This window comes from Heterocephalus glaber, unplaced genomic scaffold (genome assembly GCF_053883595.1).
Source record: "Heterocephalus glaber isolate CG9 unplaced genomic scaffold, H.glaber_assembly_v1.0 deba00000122, whole genome shotgun sequence".
In the NCBI taxonomy this organism is placed as follows: domain Eukaryota; kingdom Metazoa; phylum Chordata; class Mammalia; order Rodentia; family Bathyergidae; genus Heterocephalus; species Heterocephalus glaber.
In genome coordinates this window covers 28500291-28516096 of record NW_028258138.1, presented here as the reverse complement: position 1 = coordinate 28516096, position 15806 = coordinate 28500291, and the positions used below count along the sequence as shown (strand labels likewise).

The following is a 15806-nucleotide window of genomic DNA, read 5'->3' as shown; positions in this document are numbered from 1 at the left end:
GGCCAAAGAATGGCCCAACTGGGAAGAACAGTATGAGGAAAAATCTGAGCTAAGTACTGGAAGATGTTGAAGACATGGAATGGTATTCAATTCAGTCCTAGTGAATCTGGATGAATGAATGGTTGTTTTGAATCTGCAAATAATGTGTGAAATATTGTGTTCCATTTAAAGCACTTAAATCATGACTGGTGGTTTACATGCAAATACATTATTCCACATCCCTGTGAAATAAAATTCTGCCTTAAGCCAAGAGCCAAGCATACCAGAAACTTAAACCATTATATAGAAATCCACATTCAATTCATCAACACCATCTGCATGACCAGCTGTTCACCCTCCAGATTTTCTTTTTTTCAAATACCACATGTTCTTAGGAGAAAATGATGAATGAAAATGTTACCAGTGCTTTGAAGGCCTAAACTTCCATAACTCCAAAACCATCCCTTTTAATACTCTCCAACAATGTTCTTTATGCAGTCTGGAGAAGCAAGTTGAATTTGTCTTGGGGCAAGACTCAGGTGTTTTGTAATTTTTAGCAGTGTCTTCATTCTAAGAATCTAAAAGTACAGGGCAGAGAATAGCATATGTGTGTGTGTGTGTGCGTGTGTGCGCGCGTGCACACGTGTTTGTGTGTGTGTGTGAATGTGCCAAGATGGACATATTTAGCAGATTCTGTGTCACTTGGCAGACATTCACCATTCACCAGCCACATCACTCTTTCTCAGAGGCAGCTCCACCCTATCATCCCATGTTTCTTTTGCAGAGGATTTAACTTGCTGTTCATCCATTCATTGATTTAGTCATTCAAAAATCTTCATAATGCCCCGTATTTACACAGTAGAAAAAAAATACAACTTATTCCCAATATTGACAATTTTCCAGAGAATTTTTTTTGTCTTTTCTTGTTCTCACTGTCACTAAGGATGATAAAAATATATAACTTGTAGGGAATTTTAAGGATACATGAAACACTCTAAGTAATGGATTTAAACCATAGATTGACAAATAAGTGTGCCACAAAAGCTCAGGAGTTAAAAGCTTAGTTCCCAGTTGTTGCCACTACTGAGAGATGGTGGAAAATTCAGGAGGTAGAGCCAGTGAAAGGAAGTTGCATCACTGGGCAAGTTCCCCTAAGGAGAATATTGGGATCTCAGCTACTTCTCCCTCAGCATCTCAGCTGCCCTGAGATAAATAGACCTCCTCCACCATGTATGTCTGTCCTGAGGTTCTGCCTAGCCACAGCCCCAAAAGCAAGAAGGACAATTTGCCACTGCCCAGAGCATCTGAAACTTTGAGGCACAGTACATTTTTCCTCCTTTTAAGTTGGTTTTCTTAGGTGTTTTGTCACAGGAATGGAAAACTGACTAACAGCAAGTATTCATCATGTATTTGTTATCATTTTAATAATGTGACAAAACAGGATATTGCATAAACCATGACTATTATTACCTGCCACCATGTTATGGATATTATTAATTATCAGTACATTCACATAATTGTGCCTTGTCTTTTTTGGCAACACACACTATGACATAATTTTCCAGTACATTAGAATGGAATCACAGCCCTCTAAATAATGCTACTTGTGATTTTTTGAGATGTTGTCTTTTTCAATAATACCTAAAAGTCATTTGACCTTTGATTGTGTCCACTCAACATTTCAGTTGACATTGTGGGAAACAAGGAATATGTTATTTCATTGGTGATTGGGGAAGAATTTTATGCTAGATTCTGTGACTTACATAAGCAAACATCCTAAAGGATAAAAAGTTTAGCTGTGCGTAGTGGCACACACCAAGGATCTCAGCACTCTTGGAGGCTGAGGCAGAAGGATCACAATTTTGAGGCCAGGATGAACAACAAGGCTACTTTATGGAGGGGGGGGGAGGGAGAGGGAGGAAGAAAAAGAGGGAGGATGAAAAAGACAGAAGGATGAAATTAGTCACTTAGTTCTGTTGCATCTTCAGGTCATTCTCATGTAAAATATTTTGTACATTATGGCCACTTGTTCTATTTGTTGTCCCAAATATTTGCTATGAAATATATGTCCTTCATTTAAAAAGTGCATTTTCCTCTCCTATTTTTGATCTATGTTTTCTACAAATTTGGAAAAATATGATTCAAAATATTTGTTGTGGTGATATACTTGACGATGACAGTAGTTTATTGACCTCCTTACTGTGAAAGTAAATTCAGAGGCTTCCTATGCATATAAAACTTTACCTTTAAAAAATGGGAAAAGGAAGCTCAGTGGCACTGCACCTGCCTCACGAGTGCAAGGTCCTGAGTTCAATTTTTAGTAATAGAAAAAAAAGGAAAAGGAAATACAGGAGTCTCAAGAAGATACAGAAATATGAAATCCAATAAACATTTTTAAAATTTGCATTGTTGAGTTATTCTTGGAAATCTGTATCATCTGTAGCAAAGAAGGATCATTATGAGAGTAAAGGGTCCCAATATACTATAAGACAAAAGTTGACTACTGTCATTTAGTTCCCTAGAGAGCCTAAGCAATCAGGAATACTAAATAATATTTATTTTTCTAGTAAGCAATCACCTATGCATTTTATTTTATTTTAAATTTCATTAATGTCAAGTGGAAATGCAGTAGTTTTTAGGAACATCTGGCAAATGAGGGGGTATATGAAAAATAAATTACAAAAGTTTGCATGTTTGTTCAAGAATGTGAGGAGCTTGTGGGGAGGTGGTTAAATGGCAGAGAGGACACAAAAGTTTCTGTGAAATATAGCCAGAGGCCTGTGGATACAGTGCTGCAGCAAAAACTGAGGGAGCCATTTCTTGAAGGACTTCCAAGGTGAAAAGTACAGTCTTTGTGTTTCTATCACATCTCTAATTCCTCAAAAGCCTTCATATATCAATGTTTTCAACTGGGAATCAATAATGGCCCCGATTCACATGCTGGTTGATTATTCACCAAAGGGCATCATGATGAGGCTGAAGGGTCAGAGCAGGTGTGAGGGGCTCTGCTGGGTCCCCCTCACAGTTCACACGTTGAAAACCTAGGCTGTACTTCCTCAAAGTGTGACTGTATTTAGAAATAAGGCCTTTGAAGAGACAATTAAGTTAAAGTGAGACTGTTAGTGTTGGCCCTAATCCAAGGTAACTAGTGACCTTACAATAAGTAGAAATTTAGATGCACAAGTCACCAGGAACATACATGGAAAGAAGAAAGACCACATGAAAACACAGCAAGATGGCAGCCATCTCCAAACCATGCAGGGAGGCCTCATAAGAAACCAAACCTACAACCCGCTTGATCTCAGAGATGGGCTTCCAAAACTTTGATGAAATTTCTGTACCTAAACCATTCACAATGGTATTTTGTTATGACAGTCCTAGCAAACTAATATAAGGGAGCACAGCAGTTTGCAAAGTGCTTCAGAAACAAACTTTGGGGGCACTGAGATATGAGTAAGAAAGAGTTCTGGCCTAAGAATTCCTGAACTGAGCAGGCAAGTTGGAGAAGGCCAATGTTATTTTGATTAATATTTAAAATTTTATGATTAGTAAATATAGTCACTAATGCAACCAACACACTTTCAACTTTGAAGGAACCCATAAACTAGCAATTAACAACAGGGACCCCAACTTCTTAGATGCAAATTCAGGGTGTGTGTATGATGCCTCTAAATAAGTTAAAATCTCTATGCTTCAGTTTCTTCATCTGTAGAGATAGCACAACTAACTTCATAGGTTTTGGTAGGATTAAATGTATTAGTTCCAAGAACAAAGTAAACTAGATGGTATTATTTTATCATCATCATCATCACCATCATCATCATCATCAACAGATACTACTCAAAGTACTTTACTGAGTCAATCTTCATAACAATTTTTTAGGAGACCAAGACATGGTGAGATAAATTAACTTAAGATCACATTATTAGTAAGTAATGGATTGAGGATATAACCTTAGGCATTACGAGCCTAAGTTATTTATTATGCTCCATTGAAACAAAGCCTTTATTAGAAAGCATTATCAAAAATACTAAGTATTTATATTTACAAGGTTCACATTAATCCAAATGATTTCTCCAGATGACAAACTTAAAATCTAAAAATAAATGTTCATACCTTTTACTACTGCAATTGGAGATAAATTGATATTGATTAAACAGTATAGTGAAGCACTAAGCTCCCCTATTTTTCCTTTAACTATATCTTGCAAGTGGGAAGGGAACCAATAGATGGGGAGAGAGGGAAGGAAGAGAGGGAAAGGGGAGGAAAGAAGAATTAAGATGCCTTATTACATGTACCAACACTCATGAGGGATATAATCATGATATACTGCAAAAGTGTACTAATAAAAATTATAAAAACTGAAAAAGATAAAAAGTATTTTAATATATTCATATAATATTCATATATTAATATATTGAATATATATTCATATATTAATATATTAAAATAATTGAGGTGAATAGTCAGTGATAAATATTTTAGGACACATGTAAGATAACAGAAATAAGCAGCTTTTACAATATAATCAGAACATAACCTGACCAGATGGCATCCATTGATAATCTCAGCACTCAGATGCTGAGGCATGACAATCACAAGTTTGAGTCTCACTGGGGCAATTTAGCTACTTAGTGGAATCCTATCTCAAAATAAAAGATAAAAAGAAGGCTGGGGTTGTAGCTTAGTGTGAAAGTCCAGAGTTCAATCCCCAATACTGAAAAAAAGAAATAAACATATTCTGAATGTTTTATATATGCATTTTTAATTTTCTATATTTTTAATTGAAGAAATAAAATACGTTTGAATCTCAGATTGAACGATACATTCCAAGAGATTGATTAAATCATTCTTATTTACAAATTTGTTGATTCAGAAACAATTTTATATTTTTTAGAAGTAATTTAAGTATTCTTCTTTGTACATGCGACAGGTTTCAGAAACAATTCCTCTGATTCTTTAAGTACAAAATTATAGCTGCAAACTGGTGGTCTGTGAAAAAGCAGCAAAATAAAAGTTAGTAAGAGAGTAAACTTTGTTTGTTTTGCATATAAGTTTTAAAATGTTCTGGGTCTGTAACTAGCTAGTTCTCCAAATGCAGGCAGCTGGAACAAACCTTGGGATCTATACTACTCCATCTCATTTAATTGTATAAGGATGAAGTAGACATAATGCTTAGGAGAAAATAAAATGCTCCATTTCAATGTGTGTCATTGCTGATTCACAAAAAGACATACATTGCATGGGAAGTATAATTCAATACTGAAATCTGAATTCAACTTTTAAGGGCCAGGGGATGCCTTGCAACATGACCAGCTCCAGGGAAGAGTGAGTGAAGTGTATAGGCAAATTTTAACCAGATGTTTTGTAAATCTTTTTGTATCCTATTACAGTGGAAATAGTAACAGCAAAAGTATTTTATACCTTGAAGAGTTTATATATATATATATAAAATATTTAAAGACAGATAAAAAATCAAGATACTGTGATGAATTAAGCATCTTATCCAGATAATGACTTGTCTGATAATTTTGAAGAACTGTCAAAAACAGAAATCAACTAAAATAAGAAAATACTGATAAAATCTCAGGAAGGGGGTAAAATAAAACATGCCAGAAATAAATGGCAATTTCCAGGACTCCAATAGTGAGTCAAGAAAAAGGAGCCAGGTCCCATTTAATTCTCCTGCACTGCTCCACCTGGGGAGATCCTTGACTTCTGGTCTCCTTCTAGCTTGCTCAAAACTTCCTTGAATACATTTTTTAAACACTTAAGAGAATATTTAATTGTAGTCACATTAGTTGTTAAATACAACTTCTCAAAGTAATAAAAATAATAAAATATAGAATTACATTCATATTTATGAAAGTTGACTTAGGATACCACAATATTTTCCACTGGAGTTAATAAAAATAGTTTGAAATTTTCATTTTAATAATATAATGATAGAAATAAAACAATATTTCAAATATAATATTTCTGGATGTTGGCAAAAGTAAGTTAACAGAGAACAGAATCTGTACATCTGTTTTTAGAATTACTGCATATAATTGAAGGATCATACATCTTTTCCATTATTAAGAAATAAGTGAATGAATGATTTATCTATTTGCACAAATAAACATCTACACACTTATGCAAATTCTTCCCCTCTTCTGCAACATTTCTTATCACTGAATGTACTTTTAAGGCCCTGAATTTTCCAGATGCACCTCATTTTAAATTTTTCATAGTAGGATAAGTATGTCATTAGATATAAGTAAATAAATTATCCCAGCCATATTGTATTTATCATGTTTACATTTATTTATAATGTAAAATCCTACCTAGAATATTAAAGCAAATATGTTTTTGTTTCTTTTCTACAATATAATGGAACTTAATTTTATTGGCACTGGTGTATATCACTAATATAGTGAATATATAATTTATTGAATATTTTACATTTCATAAACCCTCCAAAACACTGTAAATCAGTTTAACAAAGTTCATAATGCCTGCTAAAGTTAAATTTCACCAAAATAGAGCACAGAGGAGGTGAGCTGCTCCCAGCACACAAGAGGAGGCCTCCGGGCCACCTTACCACCCCCACCAGCACACAGGAGGTGAGCCACGTGGGCACCAGCAGCACCAACCCCCCACCCCAATGAAATGAGAAGTCATGTAAACAAGTTTCAAAACCAGACTTCCAAATCACCTAAAACAGCCCCAAAGGGAAACGAGAAGGAACACTGTGGTACTCAACAACTTGGACTCCCTGAACTGGCAACAAAAGAGGATCTGGAAAAAATGAAATCAGAAATAATTTCTCAGATAACAGCAAAGATTGTGTCCATAATGCAAGACATGATTAATAAATCTAGAGAGGCACAGATAAAAAACTAGAGGACCTGAGGAACATGATGGAATCCCAACTTAGGAAGCAAATGGAATCCATAAAACAAATACAGATTTCCAGATTAAAAACTCCATTGAAAGTCTAGGCAGCAGAATGAACCAATGGGAGGACAGAATTTCAGATATAGAAGATAAGATTATAATTAGTGACCAGAAAAGAAATCTTTCTTTAAAATACTAAGGGACTATGAGAAATAAATCCAGCAGCTGCTAGTTGATGCAAAGAAGAATAACATAAGACTGATTGGAGTCAATGAAGAAACAGGAGAAAGTGCAGATGACATAAAAAAACCATTTCACAGAAGTGATGGCAGAAAACTTCCCAAGCAGGGGAAAAGAAGTTGACATACAGATAAGTGAGGCATATAGGATTCCAAGTAGCCGTGATCAAAAAAAATCTACATGTAGGCATATAATAGTTAAGATTCCAGAAACCCAACAGAAGAAAAAATTCTACAAGCAATTAGAGAAAAGAAACAAATCATATACAAAGGAAAGCCCATCAGAATCACAGCAGACTTCTCAATGGAAACCCTCAAGGCACCTTGGAGTGATACAGTTCAAGCCCTAAAAGAAAACAGCCTCCAACCCAAACTGATGTATCCTGCAAAACTATCTTTCAAAATTGATGGAGAAATAAGATACTTTCATGACAAAGAGCACTTTAGGAACTTCATGAATACCAAACCAGCAGTCTAAAAATTTTAGACAATATCTTAGGAAAAGACAACAAGGATCACAACCCCAGGAACCCCAGCAGAATGAATCCATTGGGTGTGACAAGAAATTAAACACAAAGGGGGAGAATCCAACAAACATAAAATTCATGACGATGATAAGAAGATATGTATGAGTTATAACCATCAATGTTAATGGTCTCAATTCACCAATCAAAAGAAATAGACTGGCAGAACAGGTCAAGAAGCAAGAGCCAACAATATGCTGCATACAAGAAACACATTTAAAAGAAACTCATAGTCGGAAAGTTAAAGGGTGAAAAACAATACTCCATATGACAGGAACCTGAAAAAAAAAAAAAGCAACAGTAGCTATCCTCTTTGCAGATAAAGTGGATTTCAAATGAAAATCTGAAACACTCTGGTCCCAAGAATTTCAGATAAGGGATAGTCAACCTGTATGTACAAATCTGTTGTGAACATGTGTTTTCATTCCTCTCAAGTGAAAACTTAAGAACAGGTCTGTTGGTTCTTAACAGTAATATAAGAAATTTCTATATTGTTTTCCAAAATGTTTTTATCATTTTACATTCACATTAGCAGTATTAGAAAGTTCTAATTGGTTCACACCTAAGCTGACATTTGTTCTTTTAAAACTTTTAACTTCATCTCCCTAATGAGTGTATAATTCAGTCTTGTTATTGTATTGATCAGTGTTTTTCTGATTCTAGTGTTGCACACCTTTCCTTGTGCTGTACTGGCTATTTGTCAACTTCTTGTGTCTACTTCTTAATTGGGTTGTCTATTAATGAGCTGCAAGAGTTCCTTATATATTCTGCTCATAGGTTATATGCATTATAAATATGGTCTGTTTAAGAACTACTTTTCATTTTCTTAATGATGTCATTGAAAGTTCTAAATTTTGATGGAATCCCATTTATCATTTTTTTTCTTTTATACATCATGTTTTTTATATCCTTGGGAATTCTTGCCTACCCTAAATTCATAAACATTTTTCTTATAATTTCTTCTTAAAGTTTTATAGTTTTAGTCTTTAATAGTTAGGTTCATAGATACTTTCAAGTTATTTTTATGTATGGAAATAAAGGGTTGAGGTTAATTTTTTATATACGGATACCAGGTGTTCTAGTGAAATTTGCTGAAAACACTATCTTTTCCTTTGCTCTTGAATTGAATTTATGTTCTATAAAATGTTAATGTTAAATAATCTTTCAAGACTCAGTGGATCATATATGTGTGGTTCTATTTCTAGATTCTCTGTTTTATTCCATGATCTATATGTCCTTCCTTACACCAATACTGCCTTGATTACTGTAGCTTTAGAGGAAGTCTTAAAATTAGGTACTAAATGTCTTCCCACATTGTTTTATTTTCCTTTTTACTTTTCTAGCTCCTTTGTACTGCTACACAACATTTAAATTTCAATATCCAATACAAGTATACATAGACCTGAATTTTTATATATACTTTGTGTTTTCTAATCCTGCTAAATTCAAATACAAGTTCTAGGGGCTCCTAGAGATTTCTTAGTATTTTCTCTGCAGGTGATCATTTCATCTACATATAAAGATTTTACTTCTACCTTGGCAATCCTATCCTAATTGTGTCATTTGATTGCCAGACTATTTTGGTTTGGGCCTATGTTTCAATGTTTAACGGACAGATGAAGAGTAGGCATATCTGCCCTTGTTCCCCACTTTAGGGAGAAAGCATTGTATCTTCTCCATTCATATAAGGCACTTTTGATGGAAATATGGAGCACACGTCTTTGATCTGTTGAGAAGGTTCTGTTCTACTTCTAGTCTCCTGATAGCTTTTACTATGAAGAGCTGTAGAATTTAGTCCAATACTTTTTCTCCAACTACTGTCATTTAATTTTATCATCACTTTAATTTTGACATGTTAATTCTATGTAATCTATAATTTCTTCTCCCCAGACAATTGAAAAACTTTATAAATCAGAAGAAAATGTTTGATGCATTTTGATCTACCATGAGAACACTATATTTGCTTTTTTAATCTCAAAAAGCACACTGAATATTACATTTCTAAGGTTTTGTTTATCATATTCATAGAAATGAACATATAAATTATAAACTTTAATGAAAATAATGTAAGAAATCCAGTGAATTCCCTAAATTTTAAATGCAATCTAATTATTAATTTTAATTCACATATCACATTAAATTGTAAGAATTATATGTGCTTCCTTATTTCAAAAATCTAAGACCTTTTCCCAAAATATTACCACATCTAACATTCCTTTTGAAAGTTACTCAGAATAAAATTCTAGGCAATAATAGAGACAAAAATAGAAACTGTTCCTGGGTCACATAGAAAAATCAATTATTCATAGGTCACTAGGTAAAGTGCAGAGAAGAGTCTTACCTAAGTGTTGAGAGTAATTGAAATTATACTGAGCATTGCTCCACACCTGTCTACTACATTTTGAAAGCATGACCTGAAAAACGACCATAAGTAACTTAACAACATGTTTAAAACAAACTTGGAAAATATTATAATACAAAATACATAAATCACACATTATGATAAAATCCACAATGTCTGCCAGGGATTGTAGGTCAGTGATAGAGCGCTATCCTAGCATGTGGAAATATGTGGGTTCAATCCCCAGCACTGAAAAAAAAAAATTATGAGAATCAGCACACAAATACATTAAAATAGTAAGTAAACCTGTATTTCATATGTTGAGGAAGTTAAGCAGAGGCGTTAGCACTACAGAGAATCCAAATCAAACTTCCAGAAATGTAGACAACAATGTTTGATAGAAAAATACACTCTATGGGATTAATAGCAGATTAGAATTTGCAGAAGAAAAGATTAGTGAACTTTAATGTACAATAACAGAAACTATCCAAAATGAAAAAAAAGGAGTTAAAGTTTAACAGTGTATCAGTGAACTGTAGGACAACTTTAAGTGGCCTAATAAAGTAGAATTCACAGTCCCCATATAAGAAGTGACACAAGATAAAGAAATTCAGGACATACTTGGTAATGAAATTAAATTTTTAAAAAACTATTAATCTATAGGCCCAAGGTATCATAAATACACAAAGTCCATTCAGCAAATCTGTTTTATGTGAAAATATATGACAGTATGTTTTATTATCAGTACTTGAAAATGTTGCTGTATTGCCTTCATCATAAATCAATTGTAATGAGAATATGGGAAATCTGAAGAAAATAAAAAGACATATCATAATCAAATGGCACTAAATAAGGATACACAGAAATATTTTTCAGGATGAAGGCAATATGAAGACTTTTTCAGACACTCAATAGTTTGAAACATGATTAGTATATCTACAATAAAACAAAAGATGTTAAAGGGGCCACTTCAACTGAGAAGGTAAATTATACTAGCTATGGCAACCTTACACCATTTTTCCTAATTAGTTGTATTTCTTTGATATAATGACTGTTTAAACAAAAAGAACAGAATGTGCTATGGAGTTTTAGCATATGTACTAGGAAAATATTTGTAATAACAAAACCTAGGTTGGGAGAATGGAAGTATATTACTGTATGGTTGGCATGTTACATGTGAATTGATAAAACTCACTTGAAGGCAGACTGTGATAAATAAAATATTACAACATAAAAACCCAAAGAAATCAAAGATAAACATACATAGCTTAAAAACTTACAAAAGAGGTAAAGTGGAATCATAAAAATATTCAATGTATCTAAACAGAAGCAGATGATGAGGAAAAATGGAAGAACAGAAAACAAAATGGCAAGATAATAGAATTAAACTCAGCTATATCAGTAAGCATATTAAATTAAATATGTAACTATCCTCAATTAAAGGGCTGAAAACATCATTATTTTTCATTTGAAAATAGAAATGAAAAATAATGAGATGTCTCTGCGTACCTACTAGAAAAACTAAACTGAGAACAAGGCAGGCAAGAAAACTCCAACAAGGACCTCAATCGAATGAAGGAAGCAAAAAACCTCTACATTGAGAACTACAGCACTCTGAAAAAAGAGATCTAAGAGGATATACGAAAATGGAAAGATATCTCGTTCCTGGTTAGGAAGAACCAATATAGTGAAAATGGCCATACTTCCAAAACTGCTATACCGATTCAATGCAATCCTGATTGAAATCCCAAGAGCATATTTCACAGAACTAGAGAAAACAATCCAAAAGTTCGTCTGGAACCAGAAGAGGCCTAGAATAGCAAAAGCCATTCTAGGCAAGAGAGTCATGGCAGGGGGTATCACAATTCCCAACTTGAAACTGTACTACAAAGCTACTGTGATAAAAACAGCATGGTATTGGCAAAGAAACAGACCTGAGGATCAGTGGAATAGATTAAAAGATGAAGAAACAACTCCAGACATACTCAACTACTTCATCTTTGACATAGGAGCCAATCATCCTCACTGAAGGAAAGATAGCCTCTTTAATAAATGGTGTTGGAAAAACTGGATTTCAACTTGTCAAAGATTAAAGCTAGACCCCTATCTTCACCATCCACTAAATGAAAATCGAAGTAGATTAAAGCTCTAAATATTAAAACAGAAACACTACACTTGCTGGAAGACAAGGTAAGTAGAACTCTCAAAGACATTGGCATAGGGAAAGACTTTTTTAACAAGTCCTCAGTAGCATGGGAACTAGCACAAAGAATCAACAACTGGAATCTCATCTTATTAAAAAGCTTCTGTACTGAAAGACAAACCATCAAAAGAGCTAAGAGACAACCTACAATGTGAGAAAACATTTTTACCAGCTGTTCCTCAGACAAAGATCTACTATCTAGAATATATAAAGAACTAAAAAAAAATCTGACCCCCCAAATATAAAGACCCAATTCAAAAATGGACATCTGAAATGAACAGACATTTCTCAAAGAAGTAAAAGCAGCAAATAAACATATGAAAAAGTGTTCCATATCACTGGTCATTCGACAGATGCAGATGAACAAGGTGAGATTCCACCTCACCCCAGAAAGAATGGCTGCTATCATGAAATCAACCAATAATAAATGCTGGTGGGGTTGTGGGGGAGAAAGGAACCCTTCTTCATTGTTGGTAGGAGTGCAGACTGGTGCAACCACTGTGGAAATCAATATGGAGATACCTCAAATAATGAGGATTGGAAGTCCCATTTGACCCAGCATTTCCTCTACTGGGTATCATCCCAAAAGAATTAAAAGAATCGTAGCACAGTGATATATGCACACCCATGTTTATAGCAGCACAATTTGTTAGCTAAAACTTGGAAATAGCCCAATTGCCCATTAACTGGAAACTGGATAAAGAAGATGTGATTTTTTTATATATAAAATGGAGTACTACTCAGCCATAAAGAATGAGAAACTAGAGACATTTATAGCTAAGTGGATGCACATTGAGGCCATACTCTTAAGTGAAATAAATAGTACATACTTGTGTAAATATCAAATAGTTTCTCTGGTGTGAAAAACTAAAAGTGTAAATAAGAATCAAAATGTATAGGAAGAAAATGTCTAAAGGAATAGGGGAAATAGAAGGGGAAAGGGAAAGGAAAGAAGGGAAAAGAAAAAATATGAGAAAAGGACAAATATGGAAACAAAGTCTTTGTAAATAGGGAAGGGTGGAGGGGGTTAAGGGAGGATAAGGGAATATGGAAAAAATAAGAACCAAGATACAACATGTAAAGGTACAAGACCCCAATTAGGAATGTAACTGTATTGTATACCTAAAATGTACAAATAAACTAAATGGAAAAAAAAGAGAAAACTCCAACAAATTGGTGAAGCCATTTGGTTGCAGAACAATGAATCCTCATATATTGCTTGTAGGAATACAAAGTATATGGTCACTTCAAAAACAGTGTTGCACTTTCTTATAAAGTTAAACACACTTTTACCACATGATTCAGAAATCCCACTTCTACGTATCTTCCCAAGGGAAATGAAAGTTTATGTTCACTTTAAAACCTATATATAAACATTTATGATAGCTTTATTCATAGAAAACAAAAGCTATTAACAAACCACATGCCCGGTAGCTGATGGAAGGATAAAAATTTTTGGTTCATCTATGCAATGGAACAGTGTGACTAAGTGAAAGAAACCACACTTAAAAGGCCATATATCACATAATTCCATTTGGCTAATATCTGAAAAAGGCAAAATCGGGGAAAGTGGTTGCCAAAGGGTGGGTTGGGAGGTAGACTGAAATCCAAAAGCCAGCATTAGAGAGTATTTGTGCCTGATGGAAATGTTCTGAATTCTGATTGTGGTGATAGCTATATGACTCTGCATTTATAAAATCCATAGAACTACACATCAAAAACAAGAAAATGTTTCTTAATAGTAACATTTATTTTCAAGTAGCTTTAGTCAAAGTTTTTTTTTTCCCAGAAGTCATTCCAAATCACTACGGATGTGCATATTTCTGCCACAAATCCAAAGTTCTAAGGCCTTACTTTACTGGAAGTGCCTGGAAGGACTGCTCTACCCTAGTCTTTATCACACTTGCTGCAGGAAGATAATTACTTGTTGAGTATAGGCAGCTTAATCTGGACTATAGGGCATCACATTTTTATAATTCATGTTTCCAATAATTTGGCAATATTAATTCTCATTAATTGCATATTATCTGTGTAGACAGTTCTAAAGAGGAAAACTCACTAGATGGTTATAGCAATTATCTAGGTAATTATATTTACAGCCTACTTGCATCCAAGCATGTGTTAGTGTTTCCAGCCAGAAGAATGTTAAGAGTTTTGCTAAACACTCACAGAACATATTTTAGTTCCTCTACCTAAGTAGAAACAATTGCATCCCAATTTTTAATATTTAGTAAATTTGCATAGTCTGTCCATAGTTTTGATTTCACACAAAAATTAAACTTACATACCTGTTTATATTTTGCTCTGGAATATATCTCGATGACTTTTCCCTATTTCTGGCTTAATGTATAAATGAGTATTTTTTATAGCATTTGTCCATGTAAAACATGAATAGTAGTTAAGTGAGATGAATATAACAGTAGATACATATTTCCTCTATTTCATTTCTTGTTGTAATAAATGACTAAAAAAGAGGAAATACACTTAGAGAACAGTGACTGTAAGGTCACCAACACTCAGATATAAAGGTGCAAATATGAGATGAGGTGGAAGATGTGAAAATATTCCTCTTCCTGATGCAAGGAAATTGTTTACAATGCAAAGAGTTGTCTATGTATAGATATTCACTGTTTATTAAAACCAAACATTGAGACAAGAATCCAAAAATAAAGAAATAATAAAATTTAATATTCCACAAAAGATGTAACACAAGGTAGCCATTAGCTTACAATTAGAAAAAAACTGCTTATAACTGAGTCCAGTGTAACACAGGTTAAGTTCATTGTGTTCATCTTTCTTTGTAAATCATGAAGCTATTGTATTGAATAAATTGTGTGATTATAGTCTAAGTTAATTCATGATTCAACTATATCATATCTTTACAACAAAGTATTTAGTGGTCTCTTAGCTGAAGGATTACATATGAACTAAATTTACCAGAGATTCTGCTGTGAATAATTGCATACATTAATCTGTGAAAAACTTAGAGTAAAAATAACAGAAACTAAAAACAAAAAAGAAAACAAAATCTAAAACTCCAAGAAAGGTTTGGTTTCAGATCATTGTAAAGTTACTTCTTAGCTGAGAAAATTTACACGTTATTTGCCCCCACTGAGTTTCTAATATAAATAAATAAAATACACAAATAAATAAAATACTTTACAGAGTTGTGACAAGGGTTGTAAAAATAATATGGAATATAGTGGATGATGAACAAATTTATCCACTATTATTTATCTAGAAAGCCATTCACTCATATAAAAAATTATCAAAGATGTCTCTTTCATGCTTAAATATTGTTATTAAACACTGGTACACAATATTTCCCTGTATATCATGTGTGTTTTATGAAATACATGGTATATCTTGGTCAATATCACAGACCTTTCCTTATGTACTAGATCCTTAATGTAAAGGGGTTAAATTTAATTTGGGACAAAAAGAATCCAACAATAAATTCCACCTATGAGATGAAACTGCTAATGAACACAAATTTCCTTTCTCCAAATTTCTCAGTTCATTGTGCTCAGAGACTACCTATATGCAAAAAAACTCTTGTGGGTGAGAGTATTTATCATTGAAGTTATCAGAGTTGTAGAAGTGAGTAAAAATTGGGTAATGTGTTGAGAAAGTAATAATAA

General features: G+C 33.6%; 1 protein-coding gene across 2 annotated transcripts in view; it reads right to left on the bottom strand.

Moving 5' to 3' along the window:
* Positions 1 to 4830: 4830 nt before the first annotated feature.
* Positions 4831 to 15806, bottom strand: part of Lipi (lipase I) — a 68690-nt gene continuing 57714 nt past the window's right edge. The window contains exon 11 of one of the 2 annotated variants that reach the window (XM_004842198.3): positions 4831 to 4971. In XM_004842198.3, coding sequence (XP_004842255.1) covers positions 4884 to 4971 — 88 coding nt within the window. In that variant the 3' untranslated portion in view covers positions 4831 to 4883. The remainder of the gene's footprint in view (positions 4972 to 15806) is intronic. The other variant, XM_013071420.3, reaches the window with a different exon arrangement.